Raw genomic sequence first — 25461 nt, forward strand, 5'->3', positions numbered from 1 at the left:
AAGCCTTTTTTTTTTTTTTTCTTTAATGTGAACTACTCTAATTTTATAGGTGAAAGTTGGTATTTTACTTTATTTAATAGAGATGACTTCTCGGGGAACCTGGCTAGCTCAGTCAGTTGAGCATGTGACTCAGGGTCGTGGGCTTGAGCCCCACATTGGGTCTAGAGATCACTTTTTAAAAAAATGTATTTCATTTCATTTGACCCTTAAAACAACGTATAAGTAGGTAGGACAGATTTGCCCATTTCAAAGATAAGGGAGTAGAGAAATTACATGGATTATACAGCGTCTCAAATTTCTTAATTAGAGGATTAAGACCATGCTGCTAAGACAGGACTATCAGGTTATCAGGGAAATCTGAATTAGAGCCCTTCGTTTTGCAAGTCATAAGTGAATATCGTTTCCCATATGATGTTACCAAAAAAAAAAAAAAAAAAAAAGCTCCCTCTGATTTGCAGCACTCTCTCTGAGAGATGAAATGACTTACCCAAAGGCACACTGCTGGTAAGTGTAGAGTCTTGTTTTACATACTCTGCCCAGATCTCTCTTTTTCACCCTGCTCCTGGAAGAATCTTCCCACTAAGAACTTTTACTTGCTAGACCCTTCCCAAGATACAAGTCTTACCACTTAGAGATTCCAAATTCTGCCTCTTGGTGCTTGGCAAGGACCAGTAAACAGTGTTCTTGGACCCAGCAGACACCAGCCTTGCAAATACCCTCTTTCCATAGTGGCGGTCCCCATTCTGTCTCCATTCCGTCACCTTTGTAAATGTCTGTCTGCCTGAGAAAGTAGCTCTTAACAAACACAGGAGGGGTGGGCGTATTGCTGTTCTTTTAAATCCTAAGCAATGTGGATTTTTTGTGGTGTTTTAGGGCCCATATGACTTAAAAATTTTAAAAGATGTTCTTTATAATAAATTCCAACAATAACAAAAGTACATAAAGATAGTCTTTCCTTCTTATCCAACCTTCCAGAAGTGATCACTATTAATAATATGGTGTGTGTCTTTCTAAACTTTTTCTTTGTAGATACATAGATTCATATATGTGAGTATTTGAGTGTGTGCGTATGTTTTCTGCATTGTGTATTTTCTGAGGCTTGCTTTTTTCAACGTTAGATCTGAGACATCTTTCCCAATCAGTGCATTTAGATTCATACTTATTAAAAATAGTTGTGTTAGTATTGCATCAAATTGCAGGGTGAGATATGTGCATTTTAAAAAACAAGACGTTTTAAGTGAAGGACGTAGTCTCATAGGTGCATCCGATTTTAGGCCTGTAGTGAAATAACCTTGAGCAAGTTATTTATTTTTTCTTAGCCTCAGTTTCCCTATCTATAAAATGAAGATAGAAATACTTTGTGTAGTTGTGAGGATTCAAATCATGCACTCATTTGGATGTTAGGGTCCTTCTGCTTGTATTGGCTAATGGTGTTCTATAAACTGGGAAGCCTTTAGTATGAGTTCACCACGAGAATAATCCAGAAAGAGATGTGTGCTTATCTTTGTCTCTTCCTCACTCACCTTAGTGATATTTCTGAGTCTCTGCTTGATAAGTGCCTCTATACCAACCACTCCCCTCACCCTGACATCTTGATCCGGACTTCTGGGGAAGTGAGGCTCAGCGACTTCTTGCTCTGGCAGGTAAGTCGTTTGTAACCACCGTTGTGTTTATGTCAGCTTGAAAGCCGTGACTGTGCCCACAGGGCGGATTAAGTGGGGCTCATCCCCACCCCAAGCTGTGCTAATACCAGAGCACCGGGGTTGTGGGGTTGGGGGAATCTGGAGAAGTGTATCCAGACTGTGCCTGGGAACATTTGCTGTCCCTTCCTCATCTGTCCCTGGCTTTGCCAGCCTGGGTGGTTCTTGCTGTCTAAAGAGCCTAGAGGAAAATCAAGGCTATCCAGCTGTGGTGCAGACCTCACTTGTGCCCCTGTTCAAAGAACTGGACTTCTGCCCTGTCCCTGAGCATAAGCTGCTGCCCTGGCAATCTAGCAGTTACTTCAGCGCCTCTGAGCTGGAACCTTGCGTGGGGTTCGAGCAGTTCCTCATCTGTCTCCTTCAGACTAATGTCCGCGTCTATGCAAGCACAGTCCACAAGGAATATAAACTCTATGCGGACTCTTTCTTAGGGGCCTGCTGTTGCCTCTCAGCTCCATTACCCCAGTGTAAGTGGTCCCCCCTAAAGCTCACAGCCAAATCAGTTTGCATTTGCTAGAAAATCCCCATCGTCTGTTAACTTGGCCCCTAAGTGGCACATGACTGTAGGAAGTCCTTGTTCAAGGAGAGGTTGGAGGGACTCCACTTAGAAGCAAGTTCCAGAAATTTTAATGGACTATAGTCTTAAATGATTTAGCTACTGAAGATACTTTCAGCCTTTGGCTTTATTGAAAGAAAGCATGTGCAGCCTACGTTTCTGTGGTCTACTCTGCTGGTCAGATCATGTCTGGAAAGTTTACTCCTGGGCACTGAGTTTTAAAAGACTGCATTGGTAAACTGGAGGACTTAACAGAGCCTGTCAACCTGGATGGCAAGGAATCTGGAACTCATGTCATATATAAGGAATGAGTGAAGGATAGTGGTCTGAAAAAGGGAGGCATGGTGACAGTTTATTCCCTCGGAAAAAAATAGAGTTCCTCCTTTGTGCTGGGAATATGGCAATGGCCATGTCAGAAATAATCCCTGCTGTCTTCAAATTTATAGTTGGCAAAGGCAAACTGAACAAGTCATTACAACCTTGAGGACAAATAACAGGCAGCTGTAATCTAGCCTTCAAATATTTGAAAGAATGTCGCTTTGAAGAAGAAACAAACTTGTTCCAGAGAAAAGACCGGAGACCTTGGTAGAAGTTCCAAGGAAGGTGACATTGGTTTTGCATAACAAGCTGTCTGACAACTCAAATTGTCCCTCTTGAGGCACTGAATTCCTCACTACTGAGGGGATCAAGCAGTGGCTGTCAAGATGTTCCAAAAGGGATTCGTCTATCAGTGATTATTATTAAAGTTCACCCAGCTCTGTAGTCTGTTTTACGTACATGATCTCGTTTAAGTTTCACAGTACTGTAAAAACCAGGTATTCTTATTACCCAGTCTTACAGTCAAGGAGACTGAGGCCCAGAGAGGTTAAGTAACTTGCCTCAGGTCAAATGGATGGTAAATGGTGGAGCTAGGATCCAAAGCCAGGCAGTCTGGCCCCAGAGCCCATGATCTTAACCACTGTGCCCTGCTCTGCTACTTAAAAATAACAACAGCAGCCACCATTTGTTCGTTGCTGACTTTTATCAGACAACATGTCTCCCAGATGACCTCTAAGGGCCAAGAGCCAATAACATAATCCAGATGTTATTTCATCGTCCTAAAATTGGCTCTTAGAAAAATCCTGGTGGGAATGTTGATCTAGTCTTGCTTTAGTTCTGCCTCGCTGCGGGCAGGTGCCTCAGATGACCCCTCCCCACAAGTGAGGTAAATTGGGGCTGGCAGCGGAGGCAGCGGCAGCTCAAGGTGCCTGTGTCAGCTCATCTCCGGGCTCCTGGGTCATGCTCAGCCCGCTCCTTTGGAAGCCTGACCCAGAGGGTGTTCCAGCAACCTGCTACTAAACTATACTGTCTTCCTTCCCCCGCTTACCAGACCTCCCACTCCTGCTTGGTGTTCCAACCCGTTCTGTGGCCGGAATACACATTTTGGAACCTCTGTGAGGCCCTCCTGCAGTACCAGATGAACCATAGCATGCTCCAGGTAAGAGCTCAGGGCTGGTCTGACTGGATGTGAGAGAAGAAAAGGTTAGCATTGATTGACCACCTACAACTTACACAAGGCACTTGCTACTAAACGTGTTAGTGACGATAGTAGCTACCACCTATTTACTGTGGTCAGGCACTGTGAACATTTTATAGGTACCATCTCGTTGCATGCCCCCAAGATCCCAGTGACGTAGGTATTATCAGCCCCACTCGTGCAAGTGAATCCATCGAAATTATTTTGTTAAGGACACATAACCAATAAGAGACGGAACTGGGATTCAACTTACACATCTTTAGTCTCTTTGCCACAGAAACCCAGGAAAGGCTTCTCAGGGAGCTTGTCCGTTATTCCCTGACGGTATTAAGCTAATCAAAGATTGTAGAAGTGGGAGTATGCGAGATTCAAGCCTCTTCCAGAAGGGATTAAGGACAAGATAGCACTGTCTTTCTATTACACAAAATTGTGTTCTGCCAAGAGTTGAAGTTCGGCTTTGATCACCAGATCTTGAAACAGGTTTTATTCGGAGGCAGAGTCGCCGGCATCTGATGAGAGTTCTTAATAATCATAATGGGCGTGTGTGTGATGATGGCAGCTAACTTTGAGGGTCTCCTGAGGCACTTCGTTGTTTTCGCGGAAGTTTTCTCATTGAACCCTTCCAGCAATCCCACAGGTTTGGTGTCTTCATTTTCCAAGTATGGAAAGAGAGGGGCAGAGTGACTGTCTCCAGGCCACAGATTTTGGAACCCTTAGCTGGTGCTGGTGCTGGAGTCTAGAGAGATAATGGCCAGGAGGAAACAATGATGTTAAGTCAAGGCTTCTTAATCCTCTTGGAGAATCTGATGAAAACCGTAGACCATCTCCCTAGAAAAGTTGCATAGATCACACCCACCATGTGGCATTTTGCGTAGGATCCTACCTATCACTGAAACACTTAGTTCACATAACCCCTAGAACCTGTCCGTGAATCCCAAGTCCAGAATTCCTGGAATAAGTCCGTCAAATCATGAAGCTTTGGTCATATGCTTCGTCAGTGTTCTCAGAATATGAGGAATTGAAAGAGGAAGTTCTGTTGAAGTAAAAGGAAAAACAACAGTCTCAATTATCCACCCTCGGTGGGGAAGGAGTATCAGAATTTTCTACATGACCAAAGCTCCTTTAAGAACCAAAATTTGTGTCTATCCTTTTTGTTGTTCTATCCTTTTTTGATGGGAAACTTTCTGAAATGTGTCTTGTACATAATCCTTGACACCTATATACCAGGCCCTTGCTAACGATGATGATGATTAGAATAATCACATTCTAGTGATGCTAATAATGATAATGGCAACTGCCGTCTTGAAGCACTTCCTTGGACAGCGATGCCCTTGAAGGGGGGACTGTTTGCCCAAGCTAGATGCTCCCCAAATACTTGGCTTTGGGATTTCTTGTATGCTTTTGTACATCTTCCATCTTTTTTTTTACCAGTCAAGAGGCTAATTTTGGCAGCATCCCACCTTCTCTTCCTAGTTACTGATTTAAATCAGCTATAGGCAAGGAAACCAGTCAGTCAAGCTTGTTAGAAATATGTCTGTGAAGTAAGAGTAAACGGTCTCTGAAGCCCAGAGAATTCTTGGTGCATGAGCTTTTGCGTATGGATATTCTTATCTCTGGTTTGGCTGTTCAGAACCCTTTTATATAATTTCGGGTTTCTGAGATGCTTTCCCACATGGCTGTCAGAGGACTCAATTTCATTCATTGCATTCTTCTCTAGTGCCTAGTATAAGTCAGGTACTAGAGAGTCCCTACCTTCGTGGAGCTTATAATCTTACTTGAGGAAGATAATAACCTAGTAAACAAATATGTAAGATTATTTCAGATTGTGATAAAGCCACAAAGAAAGTAGAGTGGTGTGCTAGTAATAAAGAAAGCAAGAGATCCTGAATGGAGCAGCCAAGGAAGTCCTTTCTGAGGAGGTGGTTTTTATGCCATGGTATAAAAGATGAGAAGTAGCCAAATGTGTGAAAATCTGGGGGTAAGGAATTATTCTCTACAAAAGGAACAGCAGTGCAAGGATACGGAGGTTATCAAGTTTGGGTCGTGGAAGAACAGACAGGCCAGCCTGCGTGAGAGAGAAGGGTGTGGGGCAGGCTGGGAGGGAGTCAGGCCTCTGGTTATATAGAGCCTTGTGGGCAATGGCACCACAACTGAAGAATTTCGATCAAAGGACTGACAGGATCTGATTTACATTTTGCAAAAATCACTCAGGATTTTCAGGGAGGCAGGAGTCAAGGACCAAGCTCCTACAGTAGTCCAGGTGAGAGAATGTGCTTCGAGGCGGGGGGTGGGGGTGGCGGGGGAGTGATGTAGGGAGGGGGAGGGCTGAGTGGACCGAGATGGGGAAAAAGAAATGTGAAAACAGAAACAAATGAAAGTAACTCTAAGTCAATAATATAACCCATAGAGAAAATAATTCAAGTTACGTAACCCAAACATAGTTCTCTACCGTACATCTTTAGGGGGATGTATTCTAAGGATAGTACAAACCAAAAGGAAATTTAAACATTATTTAAGAGGTTTTTGTTAGTGATCATGTTGATGATGTAAGTCTGAAACTCTTATGTATCCTGGAGGATAAAACAAATGAGTACAAATATTAATGTTACCAGGAACCAAGACATCTAGGCTTTGGCCTGGGCAGCTGGGGGGGACAGTTCTGCTGTTTTCTGGGGTGAGGGGGGACATGTTCGAGGACGACTATTAAGAGTTCTGTCATATACCTGTGAATCATAACCGCAAACATTTATTGAGTTCTTACCACATCAGGCATCCTTGACATAGATTCTATGTAGTGCAAGAAGGTAAGATACTGATGTTACTGGTGCAGTTTTTAAAGTGAGGAAACCAAAGTTCTAGCAGAAGTACTGACTGTCCTGACTCTTTAGCAGCCCCTTTGGGGATCCTGGCCAGGCTTTCTCTACCCAGGAGTCCTCAGAGCTCTGTTCCTAGAAATCTTAGCACCTCAGCAGAAGCTGAGGGTAGATTCCAAACTAACAACATCCTCGCCAGTCTGGCCTCGGACCAGGTTGCTGATCTTTCCAGTGTCTCCCTTCTGTGTACCCTGTATTGTATGACCAAACTGGATTCTTCTTCCCAGTTCCTTGTTCAGTTTTCCGCCTCCATGTCTGTGCTCACGTCCCATCTCCCAAATTCCCACTGTTAAAATCTGAGCCGCCGTAGCTCTAAGCCCAGCACAGTGTGTCTTTCTTCCTGCAGGAAGCCAGGGCAGAGGGCAGGAAAGTGGCATCTAGACCTAGAGCAGCTCACTGGGATGAGCGTACCTGGTGCGTGTTAAGGGACGCAGGGACTCAGCTACAAGCTGTTTGGGGCCAGACCTTGGTATCTGAGGGGACCTTGGCAGTCTCCAGGTGATCACCCATCGGCCCTAGAGAATGGGGGCTGGCAGAAGGAGCAAATCTTGACTCAGATGCAGTAGGACAGGGAAAACATCAGCAGGGGAGGGGGGCTGGCAGTGCAGAGCCTCTGATCCTCAGTTACAAGCTGCATGGTTGGAAGGTCCATAAGGGGTCACTGAAGTGTTTGTTTCACCTAGTCTGTAAGAATGGTGTTGCCGAAGATACATGTTCCCACTAAACTTCCTTTTTTTTTTGTTTTAAGTTTATTCATTTTTGAAAGGGGGGAGGGGCAGAGGGAGAAGGAAGCACAGAATCCAAAGCAGGCTCCAGGCTCTGAGCTGTCAGCACAGAGCCCGATATGGGGCTCGAACCCACGAACCACAAGATCATGACCTGATCTTGTTGGATGCTTAACCGACTGAGCCACCCAGGCATCCCCTCCACTGAACTTCCTTTGGTGCATTTGTCAGAGATTAAACACAAGGCTGAATCAGTCAACTATTTTATTTCTATTTTATTTTATTTTATTTTATTTTATTTTATTTTATTTATTCAGGTAGTCACTATCTTCTTCTTAGGAAAAGTTAAAAGCTTGAACTGTCGTCTCAGACATTCCTGTCTTTGAATCATGGCGCTGCCTACTAGTTCTGTGACTGACTGTCACCCTTCAGAGTATCATTTTCCTCCTCTGTAAAACGAGAGGAGTAATGTTAATAATAATACCTGCCTCACTGGTTTGTGATAGGGTTCAGTAAGCTAATACACCTAAAGTACTGAGAGCAGAGCTGGAAAGGAGTTCCTTTTCAGAGAACGGTGGCCAACATCATTCCCCACGTGTGTCTCCGAGCTCTTCATCAGAGTTCTCCTGTCTCCAGAAAAGCCATAGACTCAGGGCACCCTGCTCATCCTGTCCCTGGTACAGTTCCCTAGGCAGGGAGCCCCCGGGGGTGCTTCAGTACATTGTATTTCTGGCAGGGGTAGCTGTCTCAGGCAGCCCTCAGTAATGCATGCCCCGTGCTACTGACCTGCGCATGTCGACTGCGGCAAGTGAGGACTTACGGGAGGACTTGTCATTGGCTAATGAATGTTTTGAAACCAAATGCCTGCAGCCCAGGCCCAGGCAATGTAGTGGAGGACTGAAGGATTTATGTGCTGGGGGGCTATTACATCTTGTTCCCTCACTCTGCTGAGGAGAAAACAAGAGCAGAGAGGCTTAATGCCCAGGAGAGATTTAGATGAATAGGTTAGAACCCCATTTCTCAAAGCAAGCTCCATGGAGCTCTTGCACCAAGACCGCATAAGGTCTGTACAAAAAGTCTCTAAGGAAATTATTAATGCCCTGACTGGCCGTTATACAGGGACAGTGGGCGGTATGGTCAGGGAGAGAGAAATTGACTATTAGGACTTCTTGAGCCCGGATTTTCTGACACTGAGTACCTGACAAGACTTAGAACACCTCTGAATTGTGCAGGTAGATCCAGAGCATTTGGAGGCTGGACAGACAGGCATCCATATGCAGGCCGCTGGTTCTCCACTCCACCCCTAGAAAGTGCAGCTTATCCAGAGGCACAACACACGTTTCCCATAGACCTCTCAAGAAGCTCCCGTAATGGAGAAACCAACAGAGGGAACTTTATCCCTGTGTGTAACCTAGGCCAAGTCCCTCCCCACTTTGGCCTCAGTGTCCTTGTCTGTACGGTGGGGAGGTGGGACAGAATGTCTTAAGGATCTCCCCTGGCTGTGTCATCTTAACAGTGAATCACCGATTCCTGGCAGTTAGGGGCCAGGCTCTCCCTTGACTGCAGTCTCTTCCTTCCCGGCGCTCAGTCTGGAGCTTGCCATTCAGAAGAAGCCTGTGCCTCACACGGTGACTTTGCTCACAGCATGTTTTCCTCCCTCTGTGGCCGGGTGCTCCCCTCCTTTCTGGCCTGCCGGAACTTACCTATTTAGCTCTGGCTGCAAGCAGTGATAATGGAAGAGCAGCTAACCATCGATGCCGGCCGCGGGTCAGGCGTTCATTTCCTCATCCTTCCTCAGATTGCCCATCGTGCAGAGGACTCACTCCGGCCTGGTCAAGCTCTTCAATCCATTCCGTGTGTCTTTGCCACTATTCTCACTGACCGATGCCCGACCCTCCCCGCCCCCCGGCCCCCGCGCCCCGGCCCCACGCACCCCACCTTTATCCAGATCCTCCGCGTTGGTTCATGTCCAGCTCGGATTCTGTCTGTCCGTGAGGCGTCACTGTTCCTTGACCTCCATCAGCCACAGTGTCTCTCTTTGAGCTACGTCGCCCTTTTTCTTGCTTCTCTGATGACCCTTACACATTCTACCTAGTATTATGGGACTTTGTATGTAGATCTGTGTCCTCATCGGCCCACAAGCACGTGGATTGCTGAGACCGTATCTTGTACGTCACACACTAGTAAGGTCCTGTATGCAGGACCCAGGTTTCCTCCTGACCAAGGCCAGGAAGAAGCCCTTCCAGCAAGACGGGAGGCATTCACAGCGACCTCTCAAACCCTTTTTAGTCCTTGTAGCTCCACATGTGTGTTCATCACCCTAACAGAAGAGTACCCTTGGATGCCTGGGTTCATGCAGGACCCTAGGGAGGGATTTTCCAGAATTTCCACTTGTCATCTTTATTCATGCAGTAAATCTTTGTTGCTGAGAGACTCTAGCAAATCACTTCCCCACTCTGAACTTCCAGGTCCGTCTCCAGCAGATAAAAAGTAGCTCCCGTGTGAGGGTCAAGTGCTTGTGCACACGTAAGATATTCTTTAAAGGGGGAAGACAGAGCAATCCAGGTTTACAGGCTGAGCAGGACACAGACAGGTACACAAATACGGTAATACAAGGTAGACTGTGGTAAGGGTCATCAGGGTATGAAATGCCAGGTCGGCAGCAAAGTCTAGTTTCTCACACATGGAATAGGTCTGGCAGAAGGAGCTCTGGTGCAAAGGCTCTGCGGCCGGTTAGGACAGCAGGAGCAGAGCCCATCAGTGAGGCACAGCAAGGCCTTGGTTCTGCTCCAAAGAGATTTTCCCCTCTCCGGGAGCATCTCCCCTGCCGTCCTGGGATCATCTGGCCGGCCGATTAAGTATTTCACAAGTACAGGGCACCCAAGTGCCGGAGAGGAAAAGCCACACAGTCTCTGCCTTTTAGGAGTTTGTCTGAAGATACATAAACATATGAGAAGTGCTGCCAGGGAGCACGATCGCCTGTGTGAGAGCTGGTTCCAGGAGTCCAGGGTGCTCTGCCGAGCCTTCAAGTGCCGAGTTTCTAACAAAAAATGGACTATGGACACTAAAACCTATTCTACTAGGCAGAAAACAGCAAGTGGCTTAAGAGAGCGGAACCCGTTTCTCACAGTGTTCATAGGAGGATCATTTGCTGTAAGAGTCAGGCCAGTCTCTATACAGGAGGCAAGTTTGGAGCCAAACTCTGAAAAACAGCTTAGGGAGCTGGGAGGACGGCACCTTTAGAGTGACCTGGGAAGCCAAAGGAAATGACCCAGCGGACCTGCCCGAGGCAGGAATAGAGCCCTCCCAGCAGCAGAGAATAGACAATAACTTGTGAAATTGCTGTTTCTGTTTGAGAGCCTGCTAATATGCTAGAGAGGGTTTTGCATATATTATCGCTAATCCTTAAAACTCTTCAAGGTAGGCACATCCCCCACTTTATAGATGAAGAAATGAGGTTAGGAGAGGATTTGCCCAAAGCCACAAAGCTAGTTTGTGGGGGAACCAGAAGTCAGACTCATATTTGCCTCGTTCCCTTCCAAGCGTGAACCTGAGAAGAATTTCAGGAAATACAGAGGCTCCCACCCAAAACAAACCAAGATGGACCCAGAACCCCCACGGCCGTGCTTATACATCATGGGCACCACCTCTGCACACCTACTCCCAAGCTTTTCCAAATCCGGTACAAACTCCCCATTGTTCCGCTTAGCTTGGCCCGCCTGGTGCCCCACCCCCTACCTCCTCCATCCCAGTTCACTCACACCTAAAAAATGATCTCCCAATCCCTGCTTTTCCTCTAGCAGAAGGCCCGAGACATGTATGCAGAGGAGCGGAAGAGGCAGCAGCTGGAGAGGGACCAGGCCGCAGTGACAGAGCAGCTGCTGCAAGAGGGGCTCCAGGCCAGTGGGGACGCCCAGCTCCGACGGACACGCTTGCACAAACTCTCAGCCAGACGGGAAGAGCGGGTCCAAGGCTTCCTGCAGGCCTTGGAACTCAAGCGGGCTGACTGGCTGGCACGTCTGGGCACTGCATCAGCCTGAGTGGGGCTGGCCTCCTGCCACTTTGCCCTGCCCTCTGCCTCCAGGGCCCCACTCCCCTTTCTTTTCTTGGTGAAAGGCACCTCCTTCCTAAGGATGAACTGTGTTTCCTTTACTTTGCAAGGGAGCCCCAGAGGCCAGGTCTGCTGGCCAGAGATACGCCTTTTGGGCCGCCCGGGACAGTGGCCCCTGGGGAGGACTGAGGGGATGGTCTCCCACAAGTACACTAAACCCAGCTCCGGTCACCTGTAGCTTTGGAGAGCAGGGAGCCCCAGTTCTTCGCTGCCCGCTCCTTCCGCCTCTGCCACCTCTACCTGTGTTCTAGATGCATTTCACTTTTCCACCAGCACATCCTTCAACATAACAGAATTTCAGGGAGGAGGTCTCCCCAAAACCCTGGCCCTTTACCCATCCATCTTAGCCTTCCACCCGACTTTCACAAAAGATTTGGCCCCACCTTGGATCTGCTGGTAAATAGCTAATAGGCAGCCAGCGTTATTTGGGCAAGGGAGGGGAGGGAGAGACAGAAAGAAAATTTGCCCATCTGCTGCTCCTCCCCCTGGGCTCTCCACCTGGGATTTGCTATTGAATCTCTACCCCCTCCCACCACACAGTGCTGATTGCTCACTGAAAGGCTCAGCGCCCCCAATGGCGCGCAGAAGCCAGGCGGGTGATTACAATCCAATTACCTATTGTCGACTCAGCCCACACAAGCTTTTCTCCTCCTCTTGCAGGGCACGGGGCCAGGCTCCACGCCCCTGTGCGACCAGCCCCCTTCGTGGCCACAGGGTAACAGGAGGGCCTCTAGGCCCTGGTGAATCTAATCCACCACAGGCCTCCTTCCCCGGAACACCTCACAGGACCCGGAGCAAAGGAACAAGCACTTCTCCCAACTGACTGACGCCTGTCCTCACCATCTCAGACTCTGCTTCCCACCGCCTCAGCCTTTGAGGCTTCTCTTGTTTTGGACCTGGCCCCTGAAGTCCCCCCGAGACGATTTATTCTCCGCGTGGCAGAGTCTCAGCTTGTTAGGGCCAGGGCTGCCCAGCAGGGAGAAGGCCAAGTCAAGGGCTGTGTCCTCTCCCTGCCAGGCCTTGCTTCGGAGCTGCTGAGAGGATTAGTGCCTTTGAAGAGCTGTCTGCCTGAGCAACTCTGCTTCGGGTGCCTGGAGCAGCAAGCACCAGCCTTTAACACCGACCAAACACCACTCCGTTTAGCCTTCCCATTTCACTTTCTGCGAACTGTTTCCCCAGCACCTCCCTCTAGGGGAGAGGTGGGGTCTTGCAAGCAGTGCTCAGAGCATAGTCTTTAACCCCCCTACTGCCCTGTATTCCAGTCTCCTCTTCCCCTTCCTGTGCCAGTATACCTGGCACAAGAGACCCCTTGGCCATCATCCCTGCTCCCAGAATCAAACAAATGCCAGACACTGCGATTGAGAAGCCAATCAATGCACCCTTTGGCAAGCCCCCCCCACACACCTGGCATTCCCCACAACCAATCCCTGGCACAGGGTTCCCAGAGAGCAGGTGCTGTACATTTTCCAGCTTTACAATGGGGCTGTTGACAGCCTTAATTAGGGAGGCATGAATTATGCGGCTATAATGCAGAGCCCTACAATTAAGGCGGGAATGAGGGGCTGGAGGCAACAAACGGAATCTGCCCAGTGAGCATGGCTATTGAGTCCTGTCTCCGTTCTGTGTCCGACTTGCCCCAATATGAATGGGGTACAGATGATTAACGGAGCTGGTATCTCTTTGGCCTTAGGTCCTGTATTCTGAGAAAGAGACACAGAGTGGGATGGGTAGGGGTGGAGGGATCACCACTGCCAAGGAGCAGGGGCTGCAAACAGTGGATATGAACTCATTGTGATTGTTTTCTACCGGTAGGATTTGTACAAACCGGCTCATCCTTTGCCTCAAGAAACTAAGTGGGACCTATTTAAATGTCTCACCTGTGAGCCAATCCCCCACTTGAGGATATTTATTGTGTTCTCGTGTTCTCCTGGGTTTCAAATAGAATTTTAAACATTCTTAGATGTATAACTTGTTTACAAATAGTACAGCAGAGGGAACACCTTGTTTTGCGGCTGCAATGGCCTGCCCTCTCGCAGGTGCGCTTGGCGACCTCCAGAATCCTCAGCTTTGGGGGCGCGTGGGGTGGGGGAGCCAGTGGAAGAGCCCTTTGCCATCGCAACACCTGTTCCTCTACTTGTTTCCTAATCCCCGGACTCTCTCCTCCACCCTCCTTGTCCTCGCGCAAGTGAGAGGAAGCCAGCCTGCCAGTGTGGAAGGAGGGATTTCGCCAGCTGCGTTTGCAGCGCCCAGGCTTGGTGGCCGCGTCGGGTGGGGGCAGCTGAGCTTGATGTCTCCGGAGCGGGTGGAGCATAGGGGGAGGGGAGTGCTGGTAGGCCTAGGCGGCTGCTTTCCGTCATTCTGTGGCGGGGTCTTGAGGTCCGCGAACACAGGGACCTAAGGGAGCCACCCGACAGGCTTTGGGGTGGGGGGGCTTCCTTGGCATTTGGGGAGGCGGCTGAGAAACGGGTGCTGAAAGGACAGCTCCTACCTGCCCCACTGCGCCCGAAAGGGACCTCGGCGTGTCAAGTCTCCCCCTCGGACCCCCACCCCACCTCGAGTGGACCGCCTTCCAGGTGAGGAGCACGAAGGGATTCCTTGGAGTGGCAGCTTGGAAGGATGCACGTCCGGCTGCGCCAAGCTGGCTTCCCCGCTCTTTCCCCACTTCAGCGTCAGCCTTGGCCCTGGGAATTGCAGCCTGTGCCTCCAAGCCGCGCGCTTCCTCCCGCCTCCGGCGGAGAAGGGTGGTGCGGCCAGGCCTCTAAAACCCTTCTTCTGGGGCCCCCAGCGGGAACAGGAAGGAAAGCGGCCGAGATGCGCCCTAAGTGTCGCATGGCTTGGAGAAGTGGGTAGCTTGGTTGCATAAGGTGGAAGGAACTTGGTAGTTTGCAAGAGCCAGCTCTTGGCGGGAGCCGAAACGCAGAGCCCGCCGACTCGCACACACTCCCCCCCTCCTCGTTTATGGCCTTCGACGCGCGCCTCCCCCACTGCGCCCCCACCCCCTAGGCGCGCCGCCGTCTCGCGCGCCCTCCCCCCCCCCGTACCCCCCTCCTCACTCCCTTCAGAGGAGGTGAGTTTAAACCCCGCCCACGTGACCCCAGCTGGGCCAATGAGCGGCGGCGGGAGGTGAAATCCGGTTCTAACCGGTCCGGGGCTCCCAGCGCTATAAAAACTTTATAAACCCCCCGGAGCCCGAGCAGTGTGAAGAAGAGGAGGCGAGAACGACCCCCGGACCGGCCAAAGCCCGCGCGCCGCTGCATCCCCGCGTCCAGCGCCTACGTCCCGCCGCCGTCGCCACCATGCCCAAGAGAAAGGTACGTGGCGCGAGGGCCCTCAGGCGCTGGGCCGCCACTGCCGCCGCCACCACCGCTGCTGCCGCCGCTGCCGCTTCCCCGGCTTTGGGGCGCGAGGATCGGCACCGGTCCGGGACAGGCTAAGGCGCCCTACACAGGAGCTCGAGACGGTGTCAGGCTGCCCCGGGCTAACCCTGCGCGGCTCGGCTGCCCGCGGGCGCCAGAGGCCATATTGGAGGAGCGGCGGCCGCGGCGGGAGGAGCCATGTTGGCGGCTGTTTATCCCACTCCCCTCGGGCTCGACGTGCCCGCCCCGCGCCCCCTCCCCCATCGCCATGCCCCCTCCCCTCCCCGCGGGCGGGCAATTCAAACCCGAAAGGGCGGGAAGGCGGCGTTCGGGTTTGGCGGGCGGGGGAGCGCGCTGCCGCCAAAAAACCGCCGCCGTGAGGGGGCGGGGCCCATGTCCCTTGGGGCGGGGCTTCGCAGTGTGGCCCCGCCTCCGCCCACGGCCCCGGCGCACGAGACTCGCGCCGGTGCGCGCCGCTGCCGCCCACGAGTTCCCCCGGCTGCGCGCGCCTCCAGTCTCCCGCCCTCGACGGCTGCTATGGTAACGGCGCCCGGGCCCCGCCTCCGGAGGGGTTTGTTTGCACCATCTGCAGCTGTTGCTTCTCCCTGGCGCGGCGGCGCGGGCCGCGCTGCTCCGCGCTTCTCGCTCCGGTTTAGCGCGCGCCGCCCGGGGCGGCTCGACGGAGACTCTGGGCAGGCTGGGGCCCGGGTACCCGCTGTCCCTGCGCTCTCTGGGCCACTTCGGGCGCGACGCTTACACAGAAGAGCAGTCCCCTCTCCGAGCACTTCGGGCAGCGTCACGGGAGCTGGGGATGCTAAAACCGGAAGATTTGCGTGTCCTAGAGAAGTTGTGCGCAAGGCTTTCCCTTCACTTCTTTCCTTTGGGATAATTAAGCTTAGAGAGTCCTTAAGAATGGCCTCAGAAGCTACAACTTTCTTAGGTCTTGTTTGTTTTTTATAGGCTGAAGGGGATGCTAAAGGAGATAAAGCCAAGGTGAAGGATGAGGTAAGTCTTTCTTCGTCTCTTTTCTGGAGTCTTAACAAAGCCTTTGGGCTCCTTTGCTTAACCATACCCCTAGTGCTGAATTACCCTAAGCTCCCTCCTCTTCTGTCGTCTAGAACAAACGGATTTTTTAATCTTAATAATTTTTCTTGAGTAGTTCAACTGCCCTATTTCTAACTTTTTTTATTTTCGTTATCTTAATAGCCACAGAGAAGATCTGCAAGGTTATCTGCTGTAAGTGTCTGCTGTTAAATTATCGTGTTTATCCCTGCAACTAAAAAAGCACTAAGAACAATCTCCTTTTGTGTCCCATGGGTTTGGGTCAGTGGCTGGTTGTGAATGATCCGCTCTATTGTGGACGCTCACCCATTTGATACATTTGCTGGTTCTGAAATGCTGATGGCTGTAGCGAGAGCGGGACACTTGCGTGTGTTAGTTAAGTGGGTTTCTGAAGACTGGATATTCCAGCTGAAAGCCAGCCTGAAAAACTTAAACGAAATAAGAGAAACTTCTGTGCCAGTGGTACCGTGGTTTGGGGATGGGTTGTCTCTTTGGTCCACCATACTAATAGTGTCGTCTTCTTTTTCTGAAATAAAAGAAACCTGCTCCTCCAAAGCCAGAGCCCAAACCTAAAAAGGCCCCTGCAAAGGTGAGTGGAGCGGAGACACCAGATGGCTTCTAGGTGTTGCAGAACGCTGTGCAGTTTCCCATGTTGCCGACAGGAGTACTGCTGTAGAACGGCGTCCCCTTTGGCACAAACCTGAGCTGTGAGAAAGTTAATTTGGACGGGGCATTAAAATTATGTCGGGGGGCGGTCTCGGTGGCTCAGTCGGTTCAGCGCCTGACTCTTGATTTCGGCTCAGGTCACGATCTCACAGTCACGAGATGGAGCCCCGCGTCAGGCTGACAGTGTGGAGCCTGCTTGGGATTCTGTCTGTCTGTCTCTCTCTCCCCACTCTCCCCTTCTCGTGATCTCGTCCGCTCTCAAAATATTTTTTTTTTTTTTTTAATAAAAAACGTTGGAATTGATCATTTTCACCAAGTGAGGTCTTTCAGTGTCTTAATTCAGCATCATGGTGACACCCCATTAATGGATCTTCTAAATTGTTTGGCTAGCTTGCCTTATTCCTGACGTTTGTAATGTTTTCTAATCAAGAACTCTTATCAGAATAAAAATACGTGAACAACAAGAGTCAGGGAGAATGTCCTCCATTTAAAGGAAATTGTACATTTGAAACCCAAGTATTTTTTAAAAAAATTTTTTTTTTTTAACGTTTATTTATTTTTGAGACAGAGCATGAACGGGGGAGGGGCAGAGAGAGAGGGAGACACAGAATCGGAAACAGGCTCCAGGCTCTGAGCCATCAGCCCAGAGCCTGAGCGGGGCTTGAACTCATGGACCACGAGATCGTGACCTGAGCCGAAGTCGGACGCTTAACCGACTGAGCCACCCAGGCGCCCCGAAACCCAAGTATTTTTATTTACTTAGTTATTTTTTACATCCACATAAAGACACATATACTTAAAGACCACAGTAAATGATAGATAATTTGGCCTTACCAGTGCGGAGGGGTTTATAGGTTTTGTGTGTGTGTGTGTGTGTGTGTGTGTGTGTGTGTGTGTGTTATCTTTTGATAAATAATCCTACTTCTTAACAGAACTTTACAGACAATACCCTGCTAATATGAAGTTAGAAGAAACTGCTGTTTTGTTTTTTTTTTATCTCCCTCCCCTTTTTAGAAGGGAGAGAAGGTACCCAAAGGGAAAAAGGGGAAAGCTGATGCTGGCAAGGACGGGAATAACCCAGCAGAGAATGGAGATGCCAAAACAGACCAGGTATGCCTGCCGTTTCACTTTTTGTTAAGTCTGCTCTGAATCCGTTAGTGATCCCAAAAGCTTTTATGGCCTTTCTTCTGTGTCTCTCACTTGAAGTATGCTTTTCAGTCCAGAGAGTTCGCTTATGGTTTTTCTCTTAACTTAAATTCTGGATTCTTAAAACCTTTGCGGTCCAATAAAGGGCACTGTAGTGTGAGATCCTTGTCCTAAGCTCCTGCTACACCGTAGAGTTTTCAAGCTGGGAATAAACTCCAGTCTTCTAATGTGCCCCCTTTCCCAATTTTACAGTAAGGTCCAGAAGGAAAGTTACCTACCAAGGTAACCAAGGATCTAGACCCCAAACTTGGGCCTGGGAGCAAAGTGATGCTAGGGATGGAATGTGAACGCAACTAGTTTTGCAATCTACAGGTGGTAATGTTTATTAATCTTTTTCTTCCAGGCACAGAAAGCTGAAGGTGCCGGAGACGCCAAGTGAAGTGTGTGCATTTTTGATAACTGTGTACTTCTGGTGACTGTACAGTTTGAAATACTATTTTTTATCAAGTTTTATAAAAATGCAGAATTTTGTTTTACTTTTTTTTTAAGCTATGTTGTTAGCACACAGAACACTTCATTGTTGTTTTGGGGAAGGGCATACGTCACTAATAGAATATCTCCGAAGCTAGATTGATTCAAGGGGAAAAACACCATTCCCTTCTAGTTCTGAGAAACTTCCTCTTGGTTCCCAGGAGGAGCAATTCCTTGATGTTGACACACATTAGCCACCTTGGCACAAACGCCTTGTAGGGTGGAAAATCTAAAATTCATTTTTTATGTCCTTTTCTCCCTCTGCCTTCAACATAGACTTGACTCCCTTAAACCCAGAGACCTGTTGGAACCTGACCCCAAGAAATGGTTCCCAGTATGTCAGGCAATCTGGACTTTACAGTGTCACCATGGAGATGGCATCCCTCAAAAGAGTTCCTTTTTTAGCTTGTGGAGCTTCAGATTGATAATTCTGCCATTTTCATTTCATTTCCTGAAAGTCAGGGTCGGCTTGTGAAAAGTTGTTAAACAACATGCTAAATGTGAAATGTCAACCCTCACTCTAAACTTTCCCTGTTCAGAGCATCAAATGAAGATTTCATTGGGTTTTATAGTGGCTTTCTGATTTTGGTAGTCCATTGAAGAAGGGAGTTTGAAAGTTGTTGTATACTGTTAACGATTGTCTGCCCATGTCCTGCCTGAAATACCATGATTGTTTATGAAAAGTATCTTTAATAAAGCTGGATACAGTTTGGCTTGGAATGCTGCCTCTAATCTTTTCCCAGGAGTGGGGGAGCCTGGTTTCTCCAGGTCTCTCGGGACAGGATGCATTCTGGTGTGAGGTGTGGAGGTTTCAGGGATGGCCATTTCTGGTTTTGAGACCGTCTGTAGGTGGAGAGCACAGTGTTAGGTGGAGTTAGGAAAACTCCCTGCAGTGGACTGGGGGTGAGTGGCTGGGAGCAGAGGAGTGATTTCTGTACTTGCTTCTGAAGCGTATTTTTAAAGGCAGAGTTTTGGATAGAGCGGAGGTTGTGGCCTGGTAGCTGACAGCAGAAGAGCCTTTCCACTTCATTCACATTTAAAGTCTCTAGAATGAGAAAGTGAATAGGTCCGGCTCTAGTCCTTGTGTCGGGGAAAAGTGCTTCTGTGTCTATACACAGCTGGCCATTGGGTGTGTAAGACCGATCATGACATTCTGTTCGTAAACAGACCTGCAAGTCTTCTGGGACTTCTTAAATTCGTGTCCTTGCTGGTGAACTGCTCTAGCTCCAAAAACAGATGTTAATGAGGACTTTTCGGATTGCTTGAGCTTAGCGACCCTGCAGAGAACCCCTTTCCTCTTGGTGACCTAGCAAGAAGATAAATTGTTGCTTGCAGTTTGAATTCACTTTCACAGGTCACCTCTATCGTTTGGGGGAAATAAAGTAAATTGGAGACTGTAAAAAAATATCTTCGATTGCTTTGTGTATCCCCTTAGTCAAAAGAGTAGAGCTATCCTATTAAGCTCTTCCTTGGTAAATTTTTGTGTATTACCTCCAGTCGTCGGTCTCGGGATGCTTGTGTAATGCAAGTGTTAACTCTTTTTATGAGTGAGGAAATGAGCTCGGGTGAAGAAACTTGTTCAGGGTTCTGTGTACATAGAGTGAGTAGCAAAAATCTGGATTCAACCCCCCAGCTTTATTTAAAAATAACTTCTGACTTCTTTTTGGAGGCATCTTTTGGATAAAGTAAAATTTGTCCACCTGGGCAATTTGCAGCCACTTGCTTTCTTTATTGCTGAAATAGTTCTAGGTTATAGATTCCTAATTCTTATTCGGGAGGTGTTGTCTTCCAGGGTGGAACGTGACTACTATTAGGGGTACAACAGCTTGGTCTTTGAGTAGAAGTTGCAGAATTTGAGAAAGCCACAATTGGGGTTCCTCTAATCAATATTTGTAGGATTTCATATTCAATAAAATGTGTTGAGCTATAGACCATGCTAGGAGCTCAGCCAGATACTCTTACTTAACAGTCTTTGTGCTAATCTTGTATAGGTCTTAACCCCCATCTTCTAGTTAAAACAGATGTGGAGTGACTGGCTGAAGTTAAACCCAGTAGTAACCCTCTATTTTTGCTACCTAGAAATTAGGATGAGTAGAGCGAGCTTGAGCTTTATTTTTCCTTCACGGGATACACTTGGCTGACTCGACTCGCCTAGCTATGGACCGTGAGAGTACTTGGGCTTAGAAACCAAGACACTGGGCTTGGAAACATGGTAAGGATATTTTAGACCGCCACAATATCATGCTCAGTGCCAGCCTTGACCTGAACTAAGTTTGATCATAGTGCGATAATAAGATGGCCACATCTCCCTCTGGCCCCATCCCCAAGCTTTTATCCCATCCGTGGGGAACAGTCACCATACCCTGTATTAGGATAGTTGCTTTGGACTTTTAAGTAAAAGAAAATGACTTCCAACTGGAGGAAGATCTGTCTCCCTATGAGAAGTCCTGAGGTAGGGTGGTTCTAAGGACCCAGCTGGTTATTTCCAATTTTTCTGCCCTGTTGCCCTCAGTACATTGTCCAACCACCTCACCTCCCAAGGCAGCTGCTCTGGGCCTCAACTTGACACTCCAGTATCCAGAGGCAGAAGACCTGTTTGTCCTGAAAATCATGAATTATTTCCCAGAAGCCCCTCGGCAACCTGAGTTTCTTTGGGCAGAACTGGATGGCCTGCCTACTCCCAAACCAATCATGGCAAGAAAGATGAAGCCACAATCTGTTTAGGATTCAGCCAGTTCCTGGACTTAAATAGGGGAGGGGTAGATGATGGAAGAGGGCAGGTGCAGTGAGTGAGTGAGTGGACAGCCGCTGCTGTGCTGGGGTCCCACGGTCTCCAAGCACCCCCTGGCCTGGCTTCACTGCAGCATCTGCTGAGCACAAGTCCAAAGTGGAGATAGAATCCACATTAAAAACTCACCACTTTAAAGCACACAATTCAGTGGTTTTTAGGATATTCACAAGGCAGTGCAACAATCAGCACTAATTCCAGAATATTCATCACTCGAAAAAGAAACCCCGTGCTTCACAGTCACTCCCCATTCCCCCCTTCTGGACCTTTCTCCTACAGGGAATCCTAGAATGTGTCATCCTGTGACCGGCGCCCTAGCATGGGGTAGTTAAGGTTCATCTGAGCTACAGAGTGCTCTTCGTTCCACTTGTCAGATAACCTTACTTTACGGATCTACCACTTTTTAAAAGTTCACAGTATGCCACTTTGCTTTTACAAAAGACCTAAAAAGAAAGGCACAACGTGGAAATACAGTGTTCGCTGTTGGTTTTGTCATGAGCACATCTCCAGGCAGCACTCACCCGGAGCAGCCGGGGTGGCCCTGCAAGGCCCCTTCCCCAGGAATTACACTCTGCATCAAACCACTGCACTAAGCTTTAAACTGTGTGCGTATCTCTGCTTTATCTCCATTTATCCTGTGTTTTCCATTACCGAGAGTATCCTAAGGTCTCAGAAGAGCCTGACATTTTTTGGGTCTGGGAAAGCTCAAAAATGTTTCCCTAATAATTAATGGTAATTGCTTCACTTTATACCATTTGGCTTAGGGAAGGTTTCACTGGAATGCTCTACTTTTGGGTAGCGGGGAAAACCTGTCCCATGTTTCATACATTCGTTGATCAGTTGAGAAACATTTGGGTTGTTTCCACATTAGGGCTATTATGAATACTACTGTATTGTGTACAGATTTTTGTGTGGACATATGTTTTCAGTTCTTTCAGGCTTATACCTTGGAGTAGAAATGCTGGGTTGAATCTCTAATTTTTTGAGGAATGGCCAGACCACTTTCGCATAGCAGCTTTACCGTTTTACATTCCCACCGGCAATGTAGGAGGGTTCCAATTTCTCCACATCCTCATCACATATTTCTCCCTCTTTTTTTAATTATAGGCATCAGGGTGGGTATGAAGTGATATTTTGGTGTGGCATTGATTTGCATTTTCCTTTTTTTTAAAAAAAAAGTTTACTCCATGAAAGATAGAGATATGGTGCAAGTAGGGGAGGGAGAGAAAATCCCAAGCGGACTCTGTGCTGCCAGAGCAGAGCCCAATGTGGGGCTCAAACTCCCAAAACTGTGAGATCATAACCTGAGCTGAAACCCAAGAGTCAGATGCTTAACTGAGCCACCCAGGCACCTCTTGATTTTTATCTTCCTAATCGTAAGATGTTGGGCATTTCCCCATGTTTATTGGACATTTGTTAACTTTTTTTAAGTGTTCAAATCCTCTGCCTTTTTCTTTTTTTTCCTAAATGTGTATTTATGTTGAGAGAGCATGTGCACATGAGCTGGGGAGAGGCAGAGAGGGAGGGAGAAGCCCAAGCAGGTTCTGTGCTGTCAGTGCAGAGCCCAACATGGGGCTCGATCTCATGAACTGTAGCCGTGAAATCGTGACCTGAGCCAAGATCAAGAGTCAGACACTTAACCAACGGAGCCACCCAGGTGCCCATGCCCCCCACCCCCGCCTTTTTTTTAAGTAAACTTTTTACGCCCAGCATGGGGCTTGAACTCATGATCCCATGATCGAGAGGCACACGCTGTACGAATTGAGCCAGCCAGGAGCCCCTTTATATACTCTGGATATTAGATTCTTACCAGAGTCACAATTTACAAGTGTTTTCTCCCATTCTGTGGGTTTTCTTCACTTACATGATAGTGTTATTTGACAAAACAGTTTTTAGTTTTGGTGAAGTCCAGTTTAAATTTTTATTGCTTGTGCTTTGATGTGCTGTCTAAATCTGTTGCCCAGTCCAGGGTCATAAAGACTATTTAAACCTGTGTCTTCTAAGAGTTTTAAATAATTTTAGCTCTTCTATTGAAGTCTTGAAACATTTTGAGTTCATTTTTGTATACAGCGTGAGGTAAGACTCTATTCCCTTCTTTTAAAAGCTGTTCAACTTGAGAAACTTAACAGAAGACCATGGGAGAAGGGAAGGGGAAAAAAATAGAAACAGAGAGGGAGGGAGGCAAACCATAGAGACTCTTAAATACAGAGAACAAATTGAGGGTTGATGGGAGGGTGGAGGAGAGGGGAAAATGGGTGATGGGCATTGAAGAGGGCACTTAGGATGAGCACTGGGTGTTGTATGTAAGTGATGCATCATGGGAATCTACCCCCAAAACCAAGAGCACACTGTACACACTGAATGTTAGCCAACTTGACAATAAATTAAAATAGTCAACTTAAAAAAAAAAAAAAAACTGTCCTAGGGGTGCCTGGGTGGCTCAGTTAAGCATATGACTTGATTTCAGTTCAGGTCCTGATCTCGTGATTTGCCAGATTGAGCGCTGCATCCAGCTCTGTGCTGCAGCGCAGAGCCTGCTTGGGATTCTCTCTCCCTCTGCCCCTCCCCACTCATGCGTGCTCTTTCTCTCTCTCTCTCAAAATAAATTATATGTATAAGCTGTTCTAGACCTCTCTGGGGCCCTCCAGTTTCTAAGATACTGTAAGTCTAGTTGACCACTCCTCAAATCCCTTGGTGCACCCTTCTCTACAGTTTCTCCCTATGATGTCATCCAGTGACTCACATTTTCGTTCCCTGCCCACATCTCTCTTGAGTATTTCCGCCAACCTTCTGTGCAGTCCCACCCAGATATACCACAGGCACCCCAAGTCAACATGATCAAAATAGAACTCTTCTTGTTCACAAGCCCACCTCCCCTACTTTTCCTAGATCTGGTAAAACACCACCACCCATTCCATTCCTCGAGCAAGAAACCTGAAAGTTACCCCAGATACTTCCTTCCCTCCCCATCATCATACATTTCCAGTGAGAGCCTAAATCGTGGTGACTTGGCTTTGGAAAATTTTTTTTGTCATGGAAAATTTCAAATATGTGCAAAAGAATAAGGTGACAAAGCCTGGGGCGCCTGGGTGGCTCAGTCGGTTAAATGTCCGACTCTTGGTTTTGGCTCAGGTCATGTCACGGTTTGTGAATTCAAGCCGCATATCAGGCTCTGCACTGACAGTGGGAAGCCTGCTTGGGATTCTTTCCCTCCCTCTGCCCCTCCCGCAGGTGTGCTCTCTCTCTCTCTCTCTCTCTCTCTCTCTCAATAAATAAATAAATAAACTTATAAAAACAGAGTCTTTTGCTGCCATATATACATATATATATATATGAACATATGAAAAAAGGACCACAAAACCCCATGTACCTATCACATAGCCTCAGCAATTATAAACTCCTAGCTAATTTTGCTTAATTTATAACACTGGCTCCTCCCCCTTACAGTAAGGTGATGTATCATTGCATCCATAAATATTTATATGTGTCTTTAAAGGATAGGAACTTCTAAAACATAATACTATTAGCATACCAAAAAATAACATCAACTCCTTAATATTATGAAATACTTAAATTCTCAAATTTCTAATTGCTTTTTTTCTTCAGTAGTTTTTTTGTTTGAATGGGAATCCAAATGGGGTCTATGTGGGGTAAATGGTTGGCATATTCTTGTAATCTCGGAGCCTGTAGATTCCCTCCATCTCTGTTTCCCAGTCTGGATTTTGCTATTATGTCTCTGGTGTCATTTCATAGGTTTCTTTATCCTTTGTATTTCCTATTAAAAATAGGAATAGATCCAGAGGTATGATTGGATTCAGAAACAGCGATAAGAAAACCTCAGCATTGTGTGCTTTCATCAAGAGACGCATCGTATTTGGGTGTCTCTGTATGTTGTAGCCATCGAAGCATAATACGTAGATTCATTAATTCATCAAGGGTTGCAAAATGATATTCTAGTTTTGCCATTCCTTCTTCATACAATACCCGAAATATTGTTGGAAAGAGAAACTTTTACTCGTCTGCCATTTGGTTACTAGGAATTACAGTTCATACCGGAAAAAGAGGATACAATGCCCAGTTTTCAAAGTAACGAGTTTTGGCCAGTTTTCAAAGTAACGAGTTGGTTTACCAGCATCCTCTAAAAGTGACCAGTGGATTGTTTTTTTAGCATCATTAAGTATCATGATCACTGAATTAAACATATTTTATGTGTTTGAATTCATTGCGTTTATTCGACTTCATGATGCTCACATTGTTATTTTTATCCAACGGGCCACCCTTCAAGTGGCTGCTGAGCCCTTCTGATACAATCCTTCGGTAGGTTAGGTAGCATTTGGTAACTTCCTTGTTATCTAGTATGATAGGATGTTCCAGCCTTATCTTGTATATCTTCTGCTCCAGACCTGGAGTCAGCTATTTCTAAGAAAAAAA

At 47.7% G+C, this 25461-nt stretch overlaps 2 protein-coding genes across 6 annotated transcripts in view; both read left to right on the forward strand.

Annotated features, from left to right (window-relative positions):
- DHDDS (dehydrodolichyl diphosphate synthase subunit) overlaps positions 1 to 13436 on the forward strand; it is a 28293-nt gene extending 14857 nt beyond the window's left edge. For 3 of the 4 annotated variants that reach the window (XM_042996110.1, XM_015535701.2, XM_042996108.1), the window contains exons 7-9: positions 1529 to 1643; positions 3626 to 3733; positions 11171 to 13436. In XM_042996110.1, the coding sequence (XP_042852044.1) occupies positions 1529 to 1643; positions 3626 to 3733; positions 11171 to 11410 (463 nt within the window). In that variant the 3' untranslated portion in view covers positions 11411 to 13436. The remainder of the gene's footprint in view (positions 1 to 1528; positions 1644 to 3625; positions 3734 to 11170) is intronic. The other variant, XM_042996109.1, reaches the window with a different exon arrangement.
- Positions 13437 to 14686: 1250 nt separating this feature from the next.
- HMGN2 (high mobility group nucleosomal binding domain 2) lies at positions 14687 to 18962 on the forward strand. Of its 2 annotated transcripts, none has more exon segments than NM_001290586.1 (6): positions 14687 to 14792; positions 15798 to 15842; positions 16044 to 16073; positions 16438 to 16488; positions 17580 to 17675; positions 18115 to 18247. In NM_001290586.1, coding segments are annotated over 6 exon segments (273 nt in total). In that variant the 5' UTR covers positions 14687 to 14777; the 3' UTR covers positions 18151 to 18247.
- The last annotated feature ends 6499 nt before the right edge of the window (positions 18963 to 25461 follow it).

Source organism: Panthera tigris, chromosome C1 (assembly GCF_018350195.1).
Source record: "Panthera tigris isolate Pti1 chromosome C1, P.tigris_Pti1_mat1.1, whole genome shotgun sequence".
NCBI lineage: Eukaryota > Metazoa > Chordata > Mammalia > Carnivora > Felidae > Panthera > Panthera tigris.

What these genes read in the sequence shown, in the direction of transcription:
- HMGN2 (XM_042993770.1), top strand. Translation starts at nt 15,231, where the DNA reads ATGTCCCTTGGGGCGGGGCTTCGCAGTGTGGCCCCGCCTCCGCCCACG. An exon ending in AAGCCAAGGTGAAGGATGAG is followed by an intron (nt 15,843 to 16,043) that starts GTAAGTCTTTCT and finishes TTATCTTAATAG; the next exon opens with CCACAGAGAAGATCTGCAAG. An exon ending in GATCTGCAAGGTTATCTGCT is followed by an intron (nt 16,074 to 16,437) that starts GTAAGTGTCTGC and finishes CTGAAATAAAAG; the next exon opens with AAACCTGCTCCTCCAAAGCC.